Raw genomic sequence first — 19,589 nt, forward strand, 5'->3', positions numbered from 1 at the left:
CGTCGAACGACCGAGAGGTGCGTTTTCTCTCTTCGTCTTTTTCCGCCGCGTCGAGACCACCTGGTGAGCCGCGACGGTCGCGGTCGTCCTCGTCCTGGTTGCCACGGAGACGGGTGTCACGCGAAACGTCACCGTTCACGTTGTGACGCGACGAGCGTCGTTCCTTCGCGTTTCGGGTCCATCCGAGATCGGGCCGATTCGAAAGAACCGAAGCGAAAACCAATTTAAAGGTACGTCGAGGCTGTGGCCTCTGTGCGATCTCCCCGGTTGCGGCGTTGGCGCCCGTGGCGACTCCTCGCCGTAGGGTCCTCTCCGTGTCGCCCGAGATCGTAGGCAACCACGATTACTCCTAAGACGCGAGGACCGTGCACCGACTGGTAGATTTGCGACGAAACGTGGTCCGATCTGGGCGATTACCGCCTCCGGCGTCCTCCTACCCTTTGTGCGTCTCTGCTCACACTGCCCAAATCGACTCCGATGACGCGGTACCCACCTTGATGAGCCCATTAAGCGCGCGAGGGATTTGACGAACGTTTTTGGCAAGACAAACAGGCGTACGAAACGAAAGCGATTTCACCGTATCGGACTCGGGAGACGTTTACTCAGCTAATTCGGTCCTCTTGCTTGACGGTTACACACCCCGAGATTAGCCGCTCCTACTTGCAGGAAAGGAGCATTTCGACGTTCCTACACCGAGCGATTATTAACGTCCTCGCGACGAGATCGTGAAACACGAAAATTGTAGAAACTCCCCGCCTTCATCGCCCCGATGGTTCAATGCAAAAGAAAGTTATAAACGGATTTGTTTCCGGCCCATTTGTCCCAATCGGCGAGTTTTATTGGAAAGCCATACGTGGAGCTGGATGGATTCGGGTTAAATGCATTTTAGAATCCCTGACAGTAAATAAAAGTCCGGATACTTAACACAGGGATAAAATGTCAACCATCGATTTCTCCCCCCTCCCCTCCTCCTCCCCCGCGCCGCCCCGTAGGTGGGTCAACGCATTTTTCAGTACTTCACGGCCCAGCCGTGATTATGATTAATTGACCAGACATTAGCGGTCTCATTACTGCGAGATTCCCTCTAATTGAGATTAATCATTGCACATTTTTAGCCTTCGCGATGAATCGCCGATGGCATTGTGCGGGGGGGTTTTTTAAATTAATCATAATATTCGGCGATCCGGACCGGCGGGAGGTCATCGGTGAACTAACTCGAAACGTCGCTTCGAATACAATAAATTAATTTCCGTAATCGATCTTGTTGCAGTCGCAGAGGGGCATTTAATCTCGGCCGAAAGTGCCTTGGTTCGGGTCGGGGTCGATAGCGGAGCGGGCGATTTCGGAGTTTCGACGAAAAAGGCAACGCCGCGACGTTCCCTTGTCACTTGCCGTGCCGGGTTTAAGCGTGCCGTGTCAGTTAAGTAAGGTCGCGTCGGCGGCGTTGCCGGATCGTCGACGCTTTCCCTCGGGGAAGGGATCGCTCCGAGTTCGGCCAACGGGGCGGGCAACGTGACGTCGGAAATTCGAATATCTGCACACGTACGTTTTTTTTTTGTTTTTTTTTTCTTTCCAGGTCGTATTTACATTGGGAGGAAATTCGGGATGCGAACCGGATGGCGTAACGCGATTTGTTCACGTCAATATATTTACTTTTTATTATTTATTCATGAAATGGCTGATACCTGGGAAATGTGAGAGATAAAATATTAAACAAAATTCTCTCAAACGTACTCGTAATTAAACCTACACAAACAATAACAGCGAGCGATAAATATAACCTAAAACGCAACCTGCAGTCTCGATGTATTTGGCGAGCTGCTCCGGAAATCCGCCCTTTAACTAAATGGGGGTACGTATTTACGTTTCGCGTTACGCAAACAGAAGAAAACGGATTGAATCATTTTCCCAATTTGCTTTATGAGCGTGTCACTTGAGAGTTTTATCTTCGATTCCTATCACTCAACGAAAATGGCCATTTTCCCGACTAAATACACCCATTAAAACTTTTATATCAGAGTTATTAATTGTGAAATAAGAGCTGAAAAACGAACAAGTTCATTAAGAAACTTTTGCCCAACTATAATACCGCGCGAAATAAGGGCCAATTAATCAAGTTTTATACGTTTTTTCAACCCGCAGCAAGATTGTGAGCCTCTCAATGGTTTGGTCTTGGTATATAAAAGTTTGAACCGGCACGTATGTCGTTAGTTGTTATATAAACTTGTTGAACATAGTTGGAAGTAATCGAGTCGTTTACTTTGGGATGGAGTTTCGATTGGAGTAGAATTTGTTTTGATTGCGAAAGGCGGATATGTGAAGTTCGCAATTTGCCGGGACTTTCAGGGGCGATTTCCGAGAGAGAGAGAGAGAGAGAAAATAAAAAGTTATGTTTACCATATTTGCACGAATCTCGTGGCTGTTCTCCCGTCGGCCGCGGCCCGACGCGACGGAACGGGCCGACAGCCAACGCACTTGACGTCTGACAAAGTGCGCTCGCACGCTCCGCCGCGACGTGGGCCCTTTCGCTAACGTCAGAACAACGTTTTTAAATTTCAAAAGGCGGTGACAACGTCGCGGGCGCAAGTCCGGAGGACGACTCACGCCACGCCAAACGAAACGTTAATTCATCGATGGATGTAATCGTCTCGAGACGGAAGCGAATTCGAGGGTGAACGCGTCTCGGGGCGGAGGCGAATCCGCAGGCGAACGCGCCCCTGTGCGGAGCGACTTCGCGCGATTCCCGCGACGAGGAAACGCTCGGTTCTGCGGTCGCAGCGCTCAACACACGGGCCTCGGCCCATTTCATCGAGCCGGGGGCCCGGGTCCCATCGCCGCGGAACTCGAATGTCCGGCGTAGTTTTCCAAGTGAAATTTCCGTGTCAAATCGGTCGCCCCCGCTCGATTGCCAATTAAGGCGACACGCCGCTGCGTCGGCCGCGGCAGCCTCCCGAACGCCCGCAGACAGTTTCGACACGTAAAAGAACTTGCCGAATTTCGCATCGTTCACGAATCGCCATTTGCAATTGAAAACAATTAAGCGAACTGCGTGCGGGCCGCCAGTTTCGGGCCCTGCCGCCGCTGCCGTTGGGTCCTGCCGCTTCCTTCGTCCGCGCGCGAATTTTGCCGCCGTTTTGACGGGGCGATTCAGTCGCGACGTCCCAACCTCGACGTCCGACCACCACCTGTCCGGCGCGACCTGCCAAAGGCTCCCGCGACTACGGCGACCACCCGGAGGCGTCCTGCCGCGGGGAGTTTCGCGACATCGGACGGGCGAAATTGTCCCCCGCGGGCGTCCGCAAGTTTCGCGCAAGTGCGCCATTTGCGAGCGGTCGCACGGTTCGGGAACGTCCTTTCATCGGGGACTCGAGCTGTTCGAACTGGCAGCCGTCGTTCGTGGAAAGTCAGCCTTGACAGGTGACGAATTGTCCGTCATCGCACGGGTCCGCGCTCGTGACGACGCAATCGCTCAATTTGGGCGCGAGGCGGGCCAGTCGCATTGACATTTTTCGATCGGGTCGGGCGAAGGCCGCAGCGCGACCCGCCGCAACAGCCCCCCCCCCCCTCCTCCTCCTCTCCCCGGTCGGTCCGACGCTGGGGGTCACGTGACAATGTATTAATTTCGTTTTTAGGAGATCGAAAATGCATCTCCGCGGCCGCGTCGAACATTGAAAAACTCCTTTTCCCGATGGATATAAATTAGATCGTAATGAAACGCCGACGGAAATCGCGACGTATCTCCCGATTCGATTCCGCTGATCCGGATTGGCGTGAACTTCACAAATATTTTGCGAATTTTACGGTTAGGCGAAACTGCTAAATTTATTTACGACTCGTAAAATCGATCTTAACGTCCGCCGGCCAAAGTCGCGGGCGTTTCGCGTTTAAATTCATTATCATTTCGGTCGCAGATAAAGTCCTCGGCAGAGCAGATATCCAGTGACCTAAAATGAAATATTAATTTTCAATTTCCACTTTCTCTCGACGTATAGACAAGGTCCAGATTAGGGAACGCCCACAATGGGAAATTGTAAGGCTCGGCGGGAAATGGGCAGATTACCGAGGAGTCCAGGGTAACGGCGCGAAGCGGGCAAATAACACTTCAAACGATTAGCTCAATAATCACCTTTTATTCGAAGGTAAACTTTGGACATTAACGACTAAAACCGCTACTTGATGCACTGAAACATACGACTAAAAACTCCTTAATCATAACACCGCTAATGGAAAAATACATAGGTACATGGGAGTAACGTAAGAATAAGATGGCCATTGACAATCGTCTAAAAAACTAACTGCCATTAGTACTTTCTCTGTCCGCTTCCTGAGCCCGGATACCCCATGGGCCTCGACATCAGCGAAGGAGGATTGCTGATGGAATAAGCCCCCGTTCCGTAGCTGGTACTCGCTCCGTATCTACCCGATTCCGGGTAGGCAGTGGATCCGTACATGGACCCCCTCGAGAGACTCCCCGAAGAGCTCGATTGCGGGTAGTGCCCCAGCAGGGGTTTGGAGCCGCTGGGCGTGTACGATGATTGGCTGGAATAGTGGCTGTTCCCGTAGGGGGCGTGTTTCCCGGATGGACCATCGTCGTTCGGCCGCGACTTTTTTATATTCTTGTAAGGAAGCGGCGACCTGTCACGTGACCGTCTACTGTTCAATTTGGGGGGCGGCGGCGGACTGCGACCTCCTCTGCCCTCCAACCTGGGGCTAGAAAAATAGAGCTTGTGTGCGAAGGGTGACTCGTCCGCGAAGTCCGTCGAATTTTTACGCGAAACATCTCGCGGCCACTTCCAAATAATCGGAAATATTTTGAATCGATCCGGTCGTGCGGGTCGAATTTTCGGTATCGCGGCTGCGCGCGATCGACGGCTTCCGAGCTTCCAGAACGTTTCGATTCGTTCGTTCGATACGCATATCGAACGGAATTTGAATGGACACTTGAAGCCGTGCGAGACGGTTCGCGGCAGCCCCGTCCCATTCGCTAATGAACTTACCGATGGATTTTATCACTCGATCTATCCAATGATCTGTGTGGTGATGGTCGTCCGCGCCTTGCCATTCCGAAATCATCGATTTTCCTTTGTAAAAATTCCCGGATTTTCCTGCACTCGTCCAGTTCCCTATTCAACATGGCTCTGTCATCCTGGTACCTGTTTAAAGTTTTTTCGTATGGAGTAAACGTCAAAAATTCACGTCTAAAATTCTAGACAAACAGAGGCAAAAAATAAAAATAAAATAAATAAATAAATCACGGAATCGTCACTTCGGGAGGACTAAACACTGCCCCCCTCTTGTCCGTTTCTCCTTGACGTGGGTGTATAATTGTGACTGATACAAAAGTTACGAAACCAGTAGGAGCGAGGCCCAATAGCTGACGATCGGCGATCCGTAGACGCTCCGGGGAGACTAACTGCGCATGGGTTGAAATCTAAAGGTCGAATGAAAACCTCGGTCGTTTCTCACGTGGCACGTGGTGCGCAGTGGACGCACGCGCGGCAAAGGTTTTTCGACCTCCTGCGAGATTTTCATAGTCCGCTGTGTAGACCTATTGCGAAGGATCGATGTTATCCGCACATTTCCGGTTATCGCACGGGGAAACGTTTGCCTGGGTCCGGTGCCGTGTTTCAAGTACCAACCATCGAGATTCTTCGTTGCTTGAAATTTTGCAGCACCTCTGAACTGAACGTCGACGCTTTCGACTCCCAGCTGCGCAAGTGCTACATACCTAACTTCGTCCAACTTCCTTTTCTTCTCCAACTGCTCGAGCTCCTGCGCATGCCTCCTCTTCTCGGACTTCAACTGGCTCTCCAGTGACTCGATCTCGCGACGCACGGTCGCCTTCCTCTCCCTCTCGGCGTCTAGGCGTCGCGTGGCGTCGTTCAAGCGCCTTCTGTTGTTTTGCAGCTCGGTAGTGATGCGATTCAGCTCCGTTTTCAGGTCGTTGATTTGCCGCACGTGACGTTGCTCCCGACGGCGGCGCCTCTCCTCCGCCTCTTCGGGGGATTCGGTTTTCGTCTCTTCACTCGCCTCCTTATTGGCATCTAAAATAGCACGGTCTAATAGTAGAATGGGTTAAGGATGCAGGAACACCTAATGCTTGTCCCAGTTTTTGAGTTGAAAGTCCTGGTAGTGTGGAGTTGTAGAAAGAAATGGGTTTTTTCGCAGCGGTGTTTTGCAACGGCCTCCAGTTACCTCGAACCACACTTACGAATAACTGCGACCTTCTCGATAGTACTCAAGGATATTTGAAATTCTATAGGATTGCTCAGACTGGTTGATTTTTACGTGCGTTTGACGCGCAGGTGACGTAGGCGATTCGCCGGGAGCTGATTGGTTCGATCATAGCAGAACGTGACAAGTGCACCATAATCCGTCGCAATGAAACAATTGCCGGGATGTTTTCACATATCTATTCCTTTTTCTTCTGTCACTTCGCAGCTTGACAAAACTAAAATTCTAACATCGACTTTCGTTCTTTTTCTCCTTTGTAAAATCAACCTCGAAACTTTCTGACGGCTTCAGTGACATTGACATTGACATTAAAGGAATGTTTCGTACTCGACAGTTAACGAGCGGCAACTCTGCTCGGACCAACCCGACCGACCCCGGTTAACGTCCGTAACAAGGTTTTTATAGACTTTTAAGAGAAAAAACACGTGTTTCGTGGTAACGTCACTCAGACGCGGATTGGTTTTAACTCGAGACATTTTTTTTTTTTGAAAAATTCGACAATTGGCATGCTCGGCGACTGCGTGGGTCAGTTGGTCACGTCACAACCGGTGACGAACCAACCGCGTTTTAACTGTTTCTTTAGCAATCCTATAAGTTTTCCATTAGCCTTGGTCAGTACTAACCTTTGACCGCTTCGGATCCATTTTCCGACGTTTCCTTAACATCGCCCTTTTTCTTATCTGTCGTTGCCTTCTCAGCGTTCTTTTGCGCCCCGCCTGCAGCTCGCGCGTCCCTGGGGCGTCGCGTAGGCTCCGGTGCCTTTCCGGAACGCAGATCCGGTCTGGAAAGCGACACGACGATCTTTTTGTTGTTCAGTGTGAGACCGTTTAACTCTTTGACGGATCTTTGGGCCAGTTCCGGTGATTCCAGGCAGATGTATCCGAAGAAGCTCTTGCCATTGGTCACTACTTTCGCACTGTCCACTTTGATTCCTTTGTCGGAGAAGAGTTTCTTCAGATCGGTCGCTTTAGTGCTTCGGGATATGTTGGAGATCCAAATGTTTTTTTGGACGTCCTTTCGTTTTTTCGCGTCTTTTACTGAGCTCTACGTTAAATATTGGGCAGGTTTTAACACGTCGCAACAATTTAGAGGGTTTAAGATTAAGTGGTTTTTACCTTCTCTTCTTTGGGGGGGTGTTTCATCGCGTCCTCGTTAGTTTCGGCCGCAACCTCCTCTTCCTCCTCGGCAGATAGGATTAAAGCATCCTCCGTGGGTTTTGATTGGTCTTTAATATCCTCCTTTTTCGCATCTTCCGCTGGGTCAGGTTTATCTTCGGTCGGTTTCTTCGGCTTCTTCGAGGCGGGGCAGGGTTTCCTGAACGAATCTTTCTTCTTTGACGGCTGTTCCGTCTCTTTCTTAGTTTCACTTTCACTATCCCTGTTAACTGCGGTTTCCCCATTGTTGCTTTCGGCGATTATAGGGGTTTCGGTTTGTTCCACTTTTACGGTCACCATCCTTATTATCGTTTAATGGTTTCCTGGCAAACAAAATGAAAAACATTCTAAAGACCCAAAGTTCAAAGTGTTTTATTCTAGTAAATACAGGGCGTTACAACTTGGGCGCGCTACCTCGGCAAAGTCGACCGAAAACGCAGGCAGAGGGGTTTCTCCCGCCCGGTAATGCAGGGGAGCAAACGCAACTGGCGGAGATGGCGGTGCTCGCGCGCGGGCGCGTGCCGGGAGCGAAACGCTACGCTCCACTCCTCTCCTTTGTTTGCGTACAATCTCCGGTCGTGGGGAAAGTCGCGCACGCGACTCGCGAGGAAGTCCCTTAACGCACTCGCGCGGCCGCTGTTCGACCGCGCTCGCGCGTTAAGAGGTACTTTCCTCGCTTGCACGACGCAAGTAATCGCAGCACCGACGATCGATCAACTTCGATTGCTTCCGGCCGCGTCCGCAATAACGGGACGGCCCGCCTTCTTCAGGACACCCGGTATATGAATAATACATCATCTCCGGCTGTAAACATGACGTGTAAGCACGAGGGAGAGAGGCGGAATCAATTCCGCCACCAAAGAGAACGTTCGATGTAGTCATTAATCTTTTTCCAAACTGTCTCCCCCCGTTTCTTGAAGTGCTGAATGACGATATAGATTTGTCGACACAAGGAGGTTTTGCAATTCGTCCGGTGCGGGTGACAAATTACCCACCTGGGACGGGTGGAGGACTGCAAAAACTCCTAAATAATTTTTTCGAATCACGTCGTCCAATAATCTGTCCAGATTTATGGGGGGCAATAAGATTTTACGAGGTAAAAAAAAAACGCACATCTGCACGGCGTACCGTGCGGGGGACGACATTGTCCGCCGGATTTACCTCGTCCCTTTTTCGATTAGTTTTAATTCTTGGGCAAACTCAATTTCGGCAAAAGCATCGACCCTTAAAAACTCATTACTTAAGTTGATAAGCAATCGATAGCGGCACCTCAACTTTTCAATGGGACCGATGTCAGAACTTTCAGTTCGGGGACTTATTCCAAAGCTAATTAGAAAATTGATTTTCCAACTATCAGTGATTTATTACGTTTCAGACTCATAATGTGTGTTCCCCTCGTCGGTGACATAAAGCGACCCCACATCTGACACGTAGTGGAGTTTTGAATATCAATACCCCTATTTATCCGGGGTAATATCGCCTATACAGCGTATCTTCCTCCCCGGGGAGTTTTTATCCCTTTGAGAACGTCGAATTTTGCCTGGAAAAGTGAGCGAGCGGAAACTTTATCGAGCGCAGATAGGCTCAAGTGACTCAGAATTAATTACCTGAGAAGTTGCTTAAGGTTGTTTGAGTTCGCGATGGAATAAAACAACCAGATTTATTCGTTATAAAATGGAGGGGGGGTGGGGACAGAAGGGGACGCGAACGAAATGAGGGTTTTATTCAACGCAACGGGGACCGGATTGAATAAAATAGAGATTTCCACTTATTTTCCATAAGTAAGATAAGGTTTCTCCTGTTAATATATTCTAATGCGGGGAGAGACCGCTGCGCTCGAGCTGGGGGGCCCACGCGGGCTGGATACATTCGCGCGATCAGCTTCCGCCCTGGCGAAAACGTCGCATGCTGCAGCTAAAAAATATACCAAAAAAAAAACAAAAAAGAAGCTTTTTTCGACCCTCCCCCCAGGAGACGGCCGTATGGGGCCTTCGGCGGAAACTCACGAGCTACGCAGCGCGTTCGCCCCCCGAATCCAACTCGGAAAAACCTCCGAGTCCGACATGCAGATTCGATAATTACGAATCGACTTCGCTCGCGTATCGATAACATCGACCCGACCCTCACATGTGCAATTCGCAGCCGAACGGACTGCCCTGATAATGCCCACAGGTATTTGCAAGCTAGATTAAACCCATGTCCAGTGCCGATTCCAGCAATGGCCGCTTAACCGAGCACTAATGTACATTAGACTATGTTTCGGAGTGTGCATTAACATTCAAAGAGACAAATATGAATGGTCCGACCCTTTGGCCCCAATTACATCGGTTCTTACCGTCTCGCAGCGGCAGAAACTCTTCCCGAAGGCCCAAAGGGCAGGGGATATTAAAGTCTAATTGCCGGGAATTGTAAAGCCATAAAGGAATTTATGGGGTAAAGTTTGTTGAAGTCGGGGGGACCGCTCGCGCCGCGTTCGGTCGTTTTTGCGCGAATCGCGTACGCGACGCGTCTCCCCAAGCGAGGAACTTCGCTCTTCGTGATGCAAGTTCGTAGGTGAGGGCCCGGAGAATTTCCCAGATCCGGCAACGCCGCGGACTGCTACAGTGAGTCCGACACTCACGGGGTGATTTTTAGGAGATCCGACGGGGCGGGCGGGGTGGGGGGCTGCAACGAGGGCCAAAATCCGAGTGCATAATGAACAACAGTGCGGAGAGTATTACGAACGACAATCGGGGGGACCCTCCGTCTCGAAAAACAAACTTTCCCAAAGTGAAATTGAATTTGTTTGGGAAATAAACTTTCCCCTCGCCCCAAATTTTTCCATTTCATATTGAATATCTTCGGTCCTCGTCAAGCGAGAGGGCAAAAGTTGTTCATAACTCGGAAGTATATTACGTTCCTGCCCTTATGTTATGCCGAAGGAGTTTTTCCTGCAATCTCACGTGTAAACAATCTCGAGCTCGACGGAATGTGAGAAAGCACTCAGGATTCAATAAATCGGCCCTTTATGAGTATCGGAAATTTTGCCTCGAAATACACGTTAATCAAGGAGAGAAAGGCATGCTCGCGGGCCCCGCTCTGGATTTGTGGGGCGCTATTTATTTTCAAGTGAATTTCACGTTTTGAAAAAGCCCCGGAACGTAAAATAATATCACACATTCGTTTGCTTCAATAAGAAAATAAAAGTTTTAGTGCCCATAATTTTCCAAGAGCCAAATAAAACTGGGGCCAATATACATTAAAGGGGCGCCATCCGCCCCGCGCTTTATATTGTGGAAATTGCTTTCGAGGAATTTAGATTTATTGGAATTTAACGCGATTCTTCTCTGTATCAGAGATATTAACAAAGTGGAACATTAAATCCCGCGGAAAAAGGAGAAGTGCGTGGAGATTTCCTTTCGCGGTTAACGATGTACGACAAAGATGTTCGCAAAACGCGCAGCCAGATAAATGACAGAAAATATCTCGTTAAATTCACCCCTCGAGCGAATTTGCATTCGTATTTTGCGTCAATATTAAATTTTATACAGTTTTGCCCTCTTGGAGGCCCTTTGTGAATGTCAAACATCCAAGCTTTAAGGGGTGGCCGCGTCGTAAAACCTCGAGGAGAACTGCTACCACCATTAACGATTCCCTCGACAAAGGGAAAAACCATCTTCGCTTTCTGACTGGGTATTAGTCGGGGGCGATAACGGTCTCGGCAGAGTCCAGAGAACCTTCGTTCGATGGTTTTTCTTCGGTCTCGCCCGGCGACCGCACCTCGTAGGGCACACACGCACACGCACGCACACTACACCTCCGACCTTCGACCTGCGGCGCCCCCGATCCGTTTCGACCATTGCATTCGTCCGAATTAGCATTTCCATTGAGGCCGCTCGCCGAAGGAAGTAACATTTCCATTAGGTCATCCGGTTCATCGGGCACAACAGATTTGAGCCCACTCCGAAGTTGCTAATTAACGCAATAATTCGGGCAAACAAGGTGCAGCAGCCCTGCTTATCCTGCGCTTGCATGTTTCGGGGCTCGTCCGTACTATGATTGATTAAAGCGACTTGAAATTTCTCCATTGCAATGCGTCAGACGTGTACCAGGTGAAGGCGGAGGCCGTTTATCGGCGATGGGGCCCGAATAGTTGTGCCAACAGTGAATATTTCCAATTGCCAGTAATTTCAGATCGCTACGTCTAAAACTAATTAATAAACCTGCAGCTCGGGGCGCCGCCACAGGAAGTCGCGTCGGGACGTTCCCCGGGCGACGCTTCTGCAACTTGGTCGCGCGATCAGAATTACGCATTCGATTTATCGAGGCAAATCGCCCCGTGCCGTCCGAAAAAGCCTACGGCCTGACGTCGGAGTTGGTCCGGTTGCGGCTGGAGCAAGTGACCGTTGCCGCGATTCCTCGTTGGAGGGGGGGGCCCGAGCTCGGCCCGAATGGGAGTTTTGACAGGTCTCGGGGGGCGAGTCGAGGATCGACGGACGTAAAAACCGGGAAATTTTCGGCGCGTTCGGCCGATTGTCAAGAACCGAAGCGAGGGCCTCGGCCGTCGGCTCTCAGATGGCGCCTCGGCCTGACAGATCTCGCCGACATTTTAATTTCGCAATTCTGACGGGGAACGTGTGACGCGATCGCGAAAGAGCCCCCCCTTGATTCTTCGCGAACGGTCGCCAAATCGGGGGCCCGCAGACGTTCCCCGCGGTACGCGTGTCAATTATTATTAGCCGCGTCGGTTGTAGCGACTTAATTCGGCGTCGTTGCGCGTCCCCTCCGAGCGGGGTTCCGCGCACAGCTCGTCAAGTTTTCCCGTGAATTTTAATGGCGTCCTGCCTTTAAGACCTCTCCGACAATAACACCCAAGGAGGATTGTCATACGCCGTCATCTTTATGACGTTGTGTTATTAAATTAAAACCAAAGCGGAGAAGGGAATTTGCGAACTCGGGAATTGGAGGAAAGTTTCCAGCGAGCGAGGTTGTTTTCTTTGTTCTTGAAGCTGCACGGTACAGGTAGTTTGACTTCGGATCAAATCACTATTAAAAGCTTTTGTTGGGAGAAATCTCAATTTACGTATCCTACCGAGTGCGCCAAAAAGAGAGGAGTAACGTTTACAAAACAAATCTGACGGCGTTTACGTCAAAATGAATGATCGGCAAAAGCATTCGGAACGGTGTTTTCCAAGTTTACAGCCGATGGAAAGTGTCGGAGAAACGAGGGCTCGAATTGATTAAAACCTATAAATTTCCGGGTTTAAATAGAAAGTTGAGGACATTCATATTTCATTTTTTCGAAGGGATGTTTAAATGAATATTCCCGCCTCAAATTTACCCTACCGGGGGATTTTTATATAATTTAAACGCAAATTTTAAAACAATTCCCGAGAATCCCCCCGACGGGCAAGAACAGTGGTCGTTTGATAAATAACTTCATTTAAATTCCGATTAATATTTCTTTTTAAACCGATCGAAAGAGGCAAAGCGAACGGGCCCGGGTTAATGGCTGATTTAATGGAAAATAAAGTTCCGCGCCTATCCACTAAAATTAATTTGCTGCTGAATGCATAATGTATGGTGGCACGGGGGCCCGGAGAGCCGATGGAGTGGAGTTTTTAAGCGACCTTTCACCGAGACAATTAAACCCAAACAACTTCAACTTAAACCACTCCGAGTGAGGAGTGTTTGCGATACTCGATTAGCTTATCAAAAAATCTCTCAGATCTCCCTCCTCCCCGTCGGGGCGACGACAAAGGACCCTTAAGCCGGGGGTTTGTTCGTGGAAAGTAAGCGTTTCCCCCGTTTACTTGAATAAATCTAATTACAAATTCACTGTGTCAATGTGGATTTATTATTACCGTGTAAGTTCGGGTTTCGGGAGAGAATTATTCGTGTGGAGCGAAGCTCGCCAGGATTGAAAGGAGGGCACGTCAATAGACCTTATTTAAACTGCAAAAACCGAAGTGATTTATCGAAATGTAGTTTGAAGCTATCCAGGAATCCGGGGGCGGCGGCGAACGGGGGGGCCCCCTCGACGTGTGGCTTTCGCATCTGGACGGCTCTGTTTTGCGGGGCAAAAACGCGATAAATCCCGCAGAAGGCGCGGAAACTTGCGAGAGCAAAGTTGAAGAATAAGCCCCGATGAGGGTCTAATAGCCTCGAGGACTCCGTGCTGTGCTTCTCCACAATTCTACCCCCCAACTAATACTTCCAAAACACAATTAAAGCTAGATTAGCAGCGTTCCCCGGTCTCCCGGGAGGAAAACCGACCACAATTTCCCTTGAGGGGGGTGCAAAGCGTCTCGTTTCTGTTAAAATCGTAATTCAACCCCGACACTACGTCTAGGCAGCTAATTACGCCTTGAAGTGAGGGGGAAAAATTAAAGAAACCTACGTATCGACGTGTGCACACACACACACACACGCGCACGCAATGGCCCTGCGGGAACCTTCCAATTTACCCGGCACGAAAACGAATTTGTCCCTTCGCATAAAACACAAGCCGAAAACTACGAAAATCCTTCAGGATCTAATTTAATAACGTCCCTATCTGCCCAGTGCAGGTCGGTCTAACCGTCGTTTTATCTTGTCCGTAAATTTCGCAAGATCTCCCGATCTGACAAACAAAATAAAAAGATAAAGAAACGAGATCCTTTGCGGCGTATGGCATATCCCGCGGGAATCCCGGAACGTCCTAAAAGACTGGAGCATGTAAGAGGCAAAAAGGGGAACCGGTTCGGAAATGGGCGAACTTGGAGAACGGCACTTTTGCGATGCCGCTGTCAATTTCTTATTTATTTGTGGGACACGAGGGACACGATTTTAAGTGCTACATACGTAGATATTGGGAGCCGAGCGAGGCAGAATCAGTGAGATCCAGAGAATTGCTACGTCGCAGTGAATGCTCCGCCGTCCTTAAAATCCGGATTTGGCTGAGGACGACTATCGAATACCTACCGCTCTTCGGTTCTCTTTGTCCGAGAGGCCAGTTTATGCGTACGATTCCCCTTTTCCAGCCTCTTCGGATCGGTTATAAGTCGATGCTACCTCTGAACCTCCCATCGCCGCCCGTCTAATTGCAAGCGCAAACAAGAAAAAAAAAAGGGGGGGGGGGGGAAGAGTAATGGCATGTGTGTCAGAAGTCCCGCCAGAGTCAAGAAAGCAAAGCAGAAGTAATGTCTCATGGCGATGCCGGAGGTAAGGGAGGACCCGAGGTAAATCACACACTATTGCTGAATTTATTGAAAGCGAGGTTACAGAAAATTGCGGACACTGCTACAGAGATTTTCGTTATTCGGCTAACTTGGAGGTTAGCCGAGTGAAGGTTAGTTCAGGTTAGATCGAACTTAATCCAGTGTTTGTCCTTTACTCTCAGTCGGTTCACTTCGTCGCAAATGGCCAAAATCAAGGGTGACAGAAAACCTAAGTGTAATAAACTACATAGTAGCCTAGATTTATTAGATCTATACTAACATAGCTTAGCACTTAGATTAGTACCTACGGCTATCATTATTATACCTATCTAGTCCTGAATCCAAACCTAGGATAACTTATGCTAGATAATTAGTTTAGACAGGTACATACGTAGGTTTTTTCCTCGTCTGCTGCGTTATAACGACCTTCGGACTAGTTTGTCTTTATGATATATACCGCCGGACTAGTATTTTATTAGAGCGTTTGTTGCACCCCAATGGCCTGCAGTTCTGGGTACTTGATAGGCGGACGAATCGCACCAGACTTGCCAAAGGGGTGTTAAACGCGTTGTTGTTACCTGTCCGTCGGTCCGGTAATGACACATTTCCCACGAAACTGTTCAGATAAAAATGGGCCGAATCGGCATTAAGCATTCGTGGGTTTTGCAGTACTGTCATTAGCATGTTGTGTTCCGAAAAGCAGCTCATTAGAGTAGCCGAGTCTTTCTGCGGGTTTCTGCAGTTGTTTTCCCCAGTTGTCTGCCTTGTACACTACAAAAAGGAGACGACCCAACACTGATCCTTGGGACACTTCCATTCTCCTGGCTTTCAGACCGAGGAACTTACTATTCCTTCCAACGAGTGGAACTTAAATTACCTGAACTAACCTGCCACATATGCCTGTGTGAACATTCGAAGCCATCCTATTTTTTTGTTGCTTTATGAACGTGTTTTATGTATTACAGGGGGCTATTGACCACCAGAAAAAAAATTGGCTTTCAAAGAGCAATGGGAATTTTGAGAAAGAGGGCAGAACATCACACAAAAGATTGCGGGCCTTAGAGCTAACAACTAAGGGGTGATCTATAAAGAAAAAAACCTTGCAGTAGGTGATGAAGGGTAAGTGTGGCTTTACGACTCGCTATCGAACACATTAGCTTACTCGACGCGTGCTTTTGACGTTTCACTTCTGCTTAAGGTTCTTTTTTAATTATCTCCCTTCGTGATAACAATTGTGACCTTTGAGGAACTTCGGTGAGGGGCGCCTCTACCTAACCTCAATTTTGGGTTAAAGCTATCTTACCTGTATCAAGTATTCCGGGCCTTCGCCTTATAGGCTCTTCATTACAAGACACTCTAGAATTCGAATATCTGGTCAATTTATAGCCAACAGTTTGTGGGTTTCGATGAGATCTTTAAATCTACTATTTGCTAGAATTCGGACTTCAAACAACGCTTCACATTAACCAGCAGCAAAAAAAAAACAAACGCGAATTGTCAAAAGTCAATCAAGTCCATCATCAACATCAAACGTCAAGTTTTATTCACGCTTTCGGTTTGTCCCCCGTAAAAGCTGCTTAGGCAACCAAATATACGAGACGGGGGAAATTTAAAAGTGCGCTCCACAAATTCGATTGTTCATTATCTCGAATTTAAGCAACTAAAGTAATCACTGGCCGCAATAAGACGTCCCGAGGAATTGGCAAAGTGTTCAGTTGTTGCGGTAAAGTTCACCGAACGATTTCAATTGCCGCCGTCAGTTCGCAATCTCTTCCCTTCGGGAAGTTTACGCGCCAACTGATTTTCAGCCGACGCTCGACGTCGTTTTCAGAGCCAGGAGGACGCTGTTGCCACAGTTACGGCGCAGACGTCAAACGGCTCGAATTTAACGTAAGTAGCGCACATAATTACTGTAAAACATTACGAAATGTGCGTGTCGAGTGGCACGCAGTGCGTCGAACGCACGGGCGAGCGGTTTAACGTGGCAGAAAAACACGAATTCTCTTATAATAAACTTTATTTGAAAAAAGTTTGCGATCAACCCTACATCTTTTTACCTACTATGGCTCATTTAAAACTACATAACAAAACACATAAATTACGAAATTATAAAACTCCTCCATAAACGACCATAAATAACAAAGCCAAGTGCCTCTCTACCCAAAGTTCATTGGGTCAAAATCAAATCAAATCCGCGTCAATCTCTCTCCACGCGAGACCTCGACTACCACCCTCTTTCTCTTTACTCAAAACAAGCCCCATACTGTCTCTCAACATTCTACAAACCCTGAACAAATTCTTCTCTTCGCAAGCCTGCAAAACGCTCCTGCCTTCAAAATTCTTCTTCTGACACTCGGCCCCGTTTTTCAGCAGCAGCTCCACGATTTTCAAGTTGTTGTTCGAGACACACGCATAATACAAAGGGGTGTTTCCCTTGTAGTCCGGGGTGTCAATCTCGCAGTTTCCGCACTGCAGCAGCTCTTTCACCGTCTGTACCCTTTGGAACATTACAGCTAAATGCAAAGGGGTGTACAAAGTTTCGTAAGTGCGGACGTTTAAGAGGGATCCACCATCCAGGAGGACCCTTAAAATTTCTGTGCGGCCGTACTTTGCTGCTACGTGAAGGGGCGTGAAGCCGTCTTTATTGCACATGTTTATGTTAAAGTTTTGCAGTTTATTCGGAGATATATCTCCGATCTCGTCAGGATCGCTCGTTTGGGAGCACTTACTGCAGGTACATAGCGGATGACACAACACATTGCCCTCGTTATCAAGGGAATTTTCATTAGTACTGAAGCCCAAATAAAAGCACATTAGGGGCATATCGTTGTTTTCAATCACCTTCAGGAGAAGCTCAATTTTTTTTAAATCTGAAGCTGTTTTCGGTTGAATTCCACGCGAAACATCTGCCGATGCTTTTTGACTCTGCGCAACATCCACTTTCAGATCTAAATCAGTCAAACTTCTCTGGTTCTTACAGTTTTCAACTTCTTCCAATATCTTCGAGCTTCGGTGCTTGCCGAACTCGGTAAAAAGCCTGGAAATGTAATAATTAGGGGACAACTTAAATACATTGACGTTCCTGTTGTTTTTAACGCAAACCGAAGCCCCGTTTTCGAGAAGAATTCTCACAATGTCGAAGTACCCCCATCTCGTAGCGAGGAACAAAGGGGTTTCACCAGAATTATTCTGTAAATTAATTTCGACGTAGTAGGAGGAGTAGATAAACCCCTTAACACAGTTCTCATGTCCCTTGTCACATGCTAGGTGAAGAGGGGTATTTCGATCATTGTCCGGCATGTTAACATCAGCTTTACAATTTATGAGCAATAACACAATGTCTTGAAAACCACATGCCGAGGCGTAGTGAATGGCAGTTTTACCAGAACAGTCTCTGTGATTAATGTCCAAAAACTCTAAAGACAAGAGGAACTCTACAAACTCCCTGTCGTTCTCCAAAGTGGCTCTAATGAGGAAATTTTGACTCGAGCTATTGACCACTTGCAAAGGATTGTTCTTTTTCAACAGACTAACGATTTCCTGACACTTTGAACATGAGCAAAGAGGATGGCACAACGCAGCCCGGTTTACAACTTTTTGAGCTGCCAAGGTCACATTTAATTCCGCAATATTTCGAGTTTCTTTAAGAGTTTTGTAAAGCTTATCAAAGAACGAAGATTCATGGTCTATAACGTTTGATTTCAGGTCCATAAATTGACTGCTTTTGATGAAAGCAATGGCAGCTTCAAGGGTTGTAACTAAAAAATTTGCTTGATTGGAGTGGGTTGAATTTGAAAACTGCAATTCTTTGAGATACACCAAGTTCCCTAGCCAATTTGGAATTGTTGAATTGAGTATTAAATATACGAGGATTTGCAGAAAGTCATCTGATGATACTTGTATGTTTTTGTCACTGTTTTTCAAGGGCTTGTTATTGAACATGTTAAATATTCGTGACAGACAATTTATCTTATCCAAGACAGTAAAGAAATTGTTTAATCGCAACAACTCATACCGGGCATTAGGCATAAATTCATTGAAATCACTAGAAATACCAAGATCACCTAATGTAACACCAGAAGAGTTCCGTAGAGTTTTATTGATCATGCAGTCGGCAAAATAGTTTAACGTGTTCACACTATATAACAATCTCTTGCCGAGGCAGTACTGCATATAAGTTTCGATTGACAATTTAAAGTTGTCCAAGTAGTTGAAGTTCTTAATACTCTTCTCCCTGATAATGTCATTTTTAAAGCACAACTGCAAACACTGAGAATAGAGGTTTCCCAAGTTGTCTTTTTGACTCTGTAGAGTTTCGGTAGCAAAGAGATGCTCATGGTCTCTCCAGAAGTTCTCACAAAGATTCTTAATGCCTTCTAATATGGTATAACCATTAGTTTCAGAATATAAAAAGTCTATGCAATCTTGTGTATTGGTGAGTACCAAGTTGTTGTTTATGTTCAGATGGTGAGTCTGGGGTTGAAAGAAGGGGCCGTTGATACACCACACTAAGTACTTCAGTGTTTGTAGAATGTAGTGGGTCTCCTCAAATAACACCTCGATATTTGTGTGAAATATGCCTTTTTTGTCAAGCTTCAAATGATGATTGTCCAAATAAAGCTCTTTTTTGCTCAGAGTGGTGTAAATGCTATCGGAACTGGGCACCAAAACATGATCTAATATAAGATCCATTGAAAATTGGCCATTTGACAGGCTTCCTCTTCGGGGAATGCATATTATCCAATGTTCGTCAGACGCTTTCTTGAGGATATCTTCGTGATTGGTTTTTATGTGTTTGAAAAAGTCATTTTGAGATAAATCTTCGTCGTATTGCGACCACATTATGATTAGGGACTTTTTATTTGTTTGCACATCGTTAACGTCCTTGTTAAAACATATTGTAAACAAATAACAATCATATGCGCGGACAGCTGTCATTGTCAAATATGTAGAAAAAAGTCGGTATATGTCGAACTACGAGCTATTTTTTGTTTCACTCGTTCGTAGCTTTTTTGACAGGGTT

The 19,589-nt window shown here is 47.5% G+C and overlaps 2 protein-coding genes across 2 annotated transcripts; both read right to left on the minus strand.

The window, feature by feature from the left end:
* Positions 1-4,110: 4,110 nt before the first annotated feature.
* LOC136339992 (scaffold attachment factor B1-like) lies at positions 4,111-16,347 on the minus strand. Its single transcript, XM_066283673.1, has 6 exons — positions 15,870-16,347; positions 7,350-7,711; positions 6,858-7,278; positions 5,729-6,044; positions 4,998-5,153; positions 4,111-4,710 (listed from the first exon to the last, which is right to left on the minus strand). The coding sequence occupies exons 2-6, from the start codon at positions 7,686-7,688 to the stop codon at positions 4,302-4,304; spliced, it is 1,641 nt and encodes a 546-aa protein (XP_066139770.1). The 5' UTR covers positions 7,689-7,711; positions 15,870-16,347; the 3' UTR covers positions 4,111-4,301.
* Positions 16,348-16,565: 218 nt separating this feature from the next.
* LOC136340218 (ankyrin repeat domain-containing protein 27-like) lies at positions 16,566-19,491 on the minus strand. The gene has a single exon (XM_066284107.1). The coding sequence runs from the start codon at positions 19,406-19,408 to the stop codon at positions 16,748-16,750; it is 2,661 nt and encodes an 886-aa protein (XP_066140204.1). The 5' UTR covers positions 19,409-19,491; the 3' UTR covers positions 16,566-16,747.
* Between the last annotated feature and the right edge of the window lie 98 nt (positions 19,492-19,589).

Source organism: Euwallacea fornicatus, chromosome 7 (genome assembly GCF_040115645.1).
Source record: "Euwallacea fornicatus isolate EFF26 chromosome 7, ASM4011564v1, whole genome shotgun sequence".
NCBI lineage: Eukaryota > Metazoa > Arthropoda > Insecta > Coleoptera > Curculionidae > Euwallacea > Euwallacea fornicatus.

Excerpts from the sequence above, each read along its gene's own strand:
- LOC136340218 (XM_066284107.1), bottom strand. The coding sequence starts at position 19,408 with ATGTGGTCGCAATACGACGAAGATTTATCTCAAAATGACTTTTTCAAA.
- LOC136339992 (XM_066283673.1), bottom strand. The coding sequence starts at position 7,688 with ATGGTGACCGTAAAAGTGGAACAAACCGAAACCCCTATAATCGCCGAA. Across the intron at positions 7,279-7,349 it reads ACCCCCCCAAAGAAGAGAAG|AGCTCAGTAAAAGACGCGAA; the intron begins GTAAAAACCACT and ends TATTTAACGTAG. Across the intron at positions 5,154-5,728 it reads AGGAAGTTGGACGAAGTTAG|GTACCAGGATGACAGAGCCA; the intron begins GTATGTAGCACT and ends AACTTTAAACAG.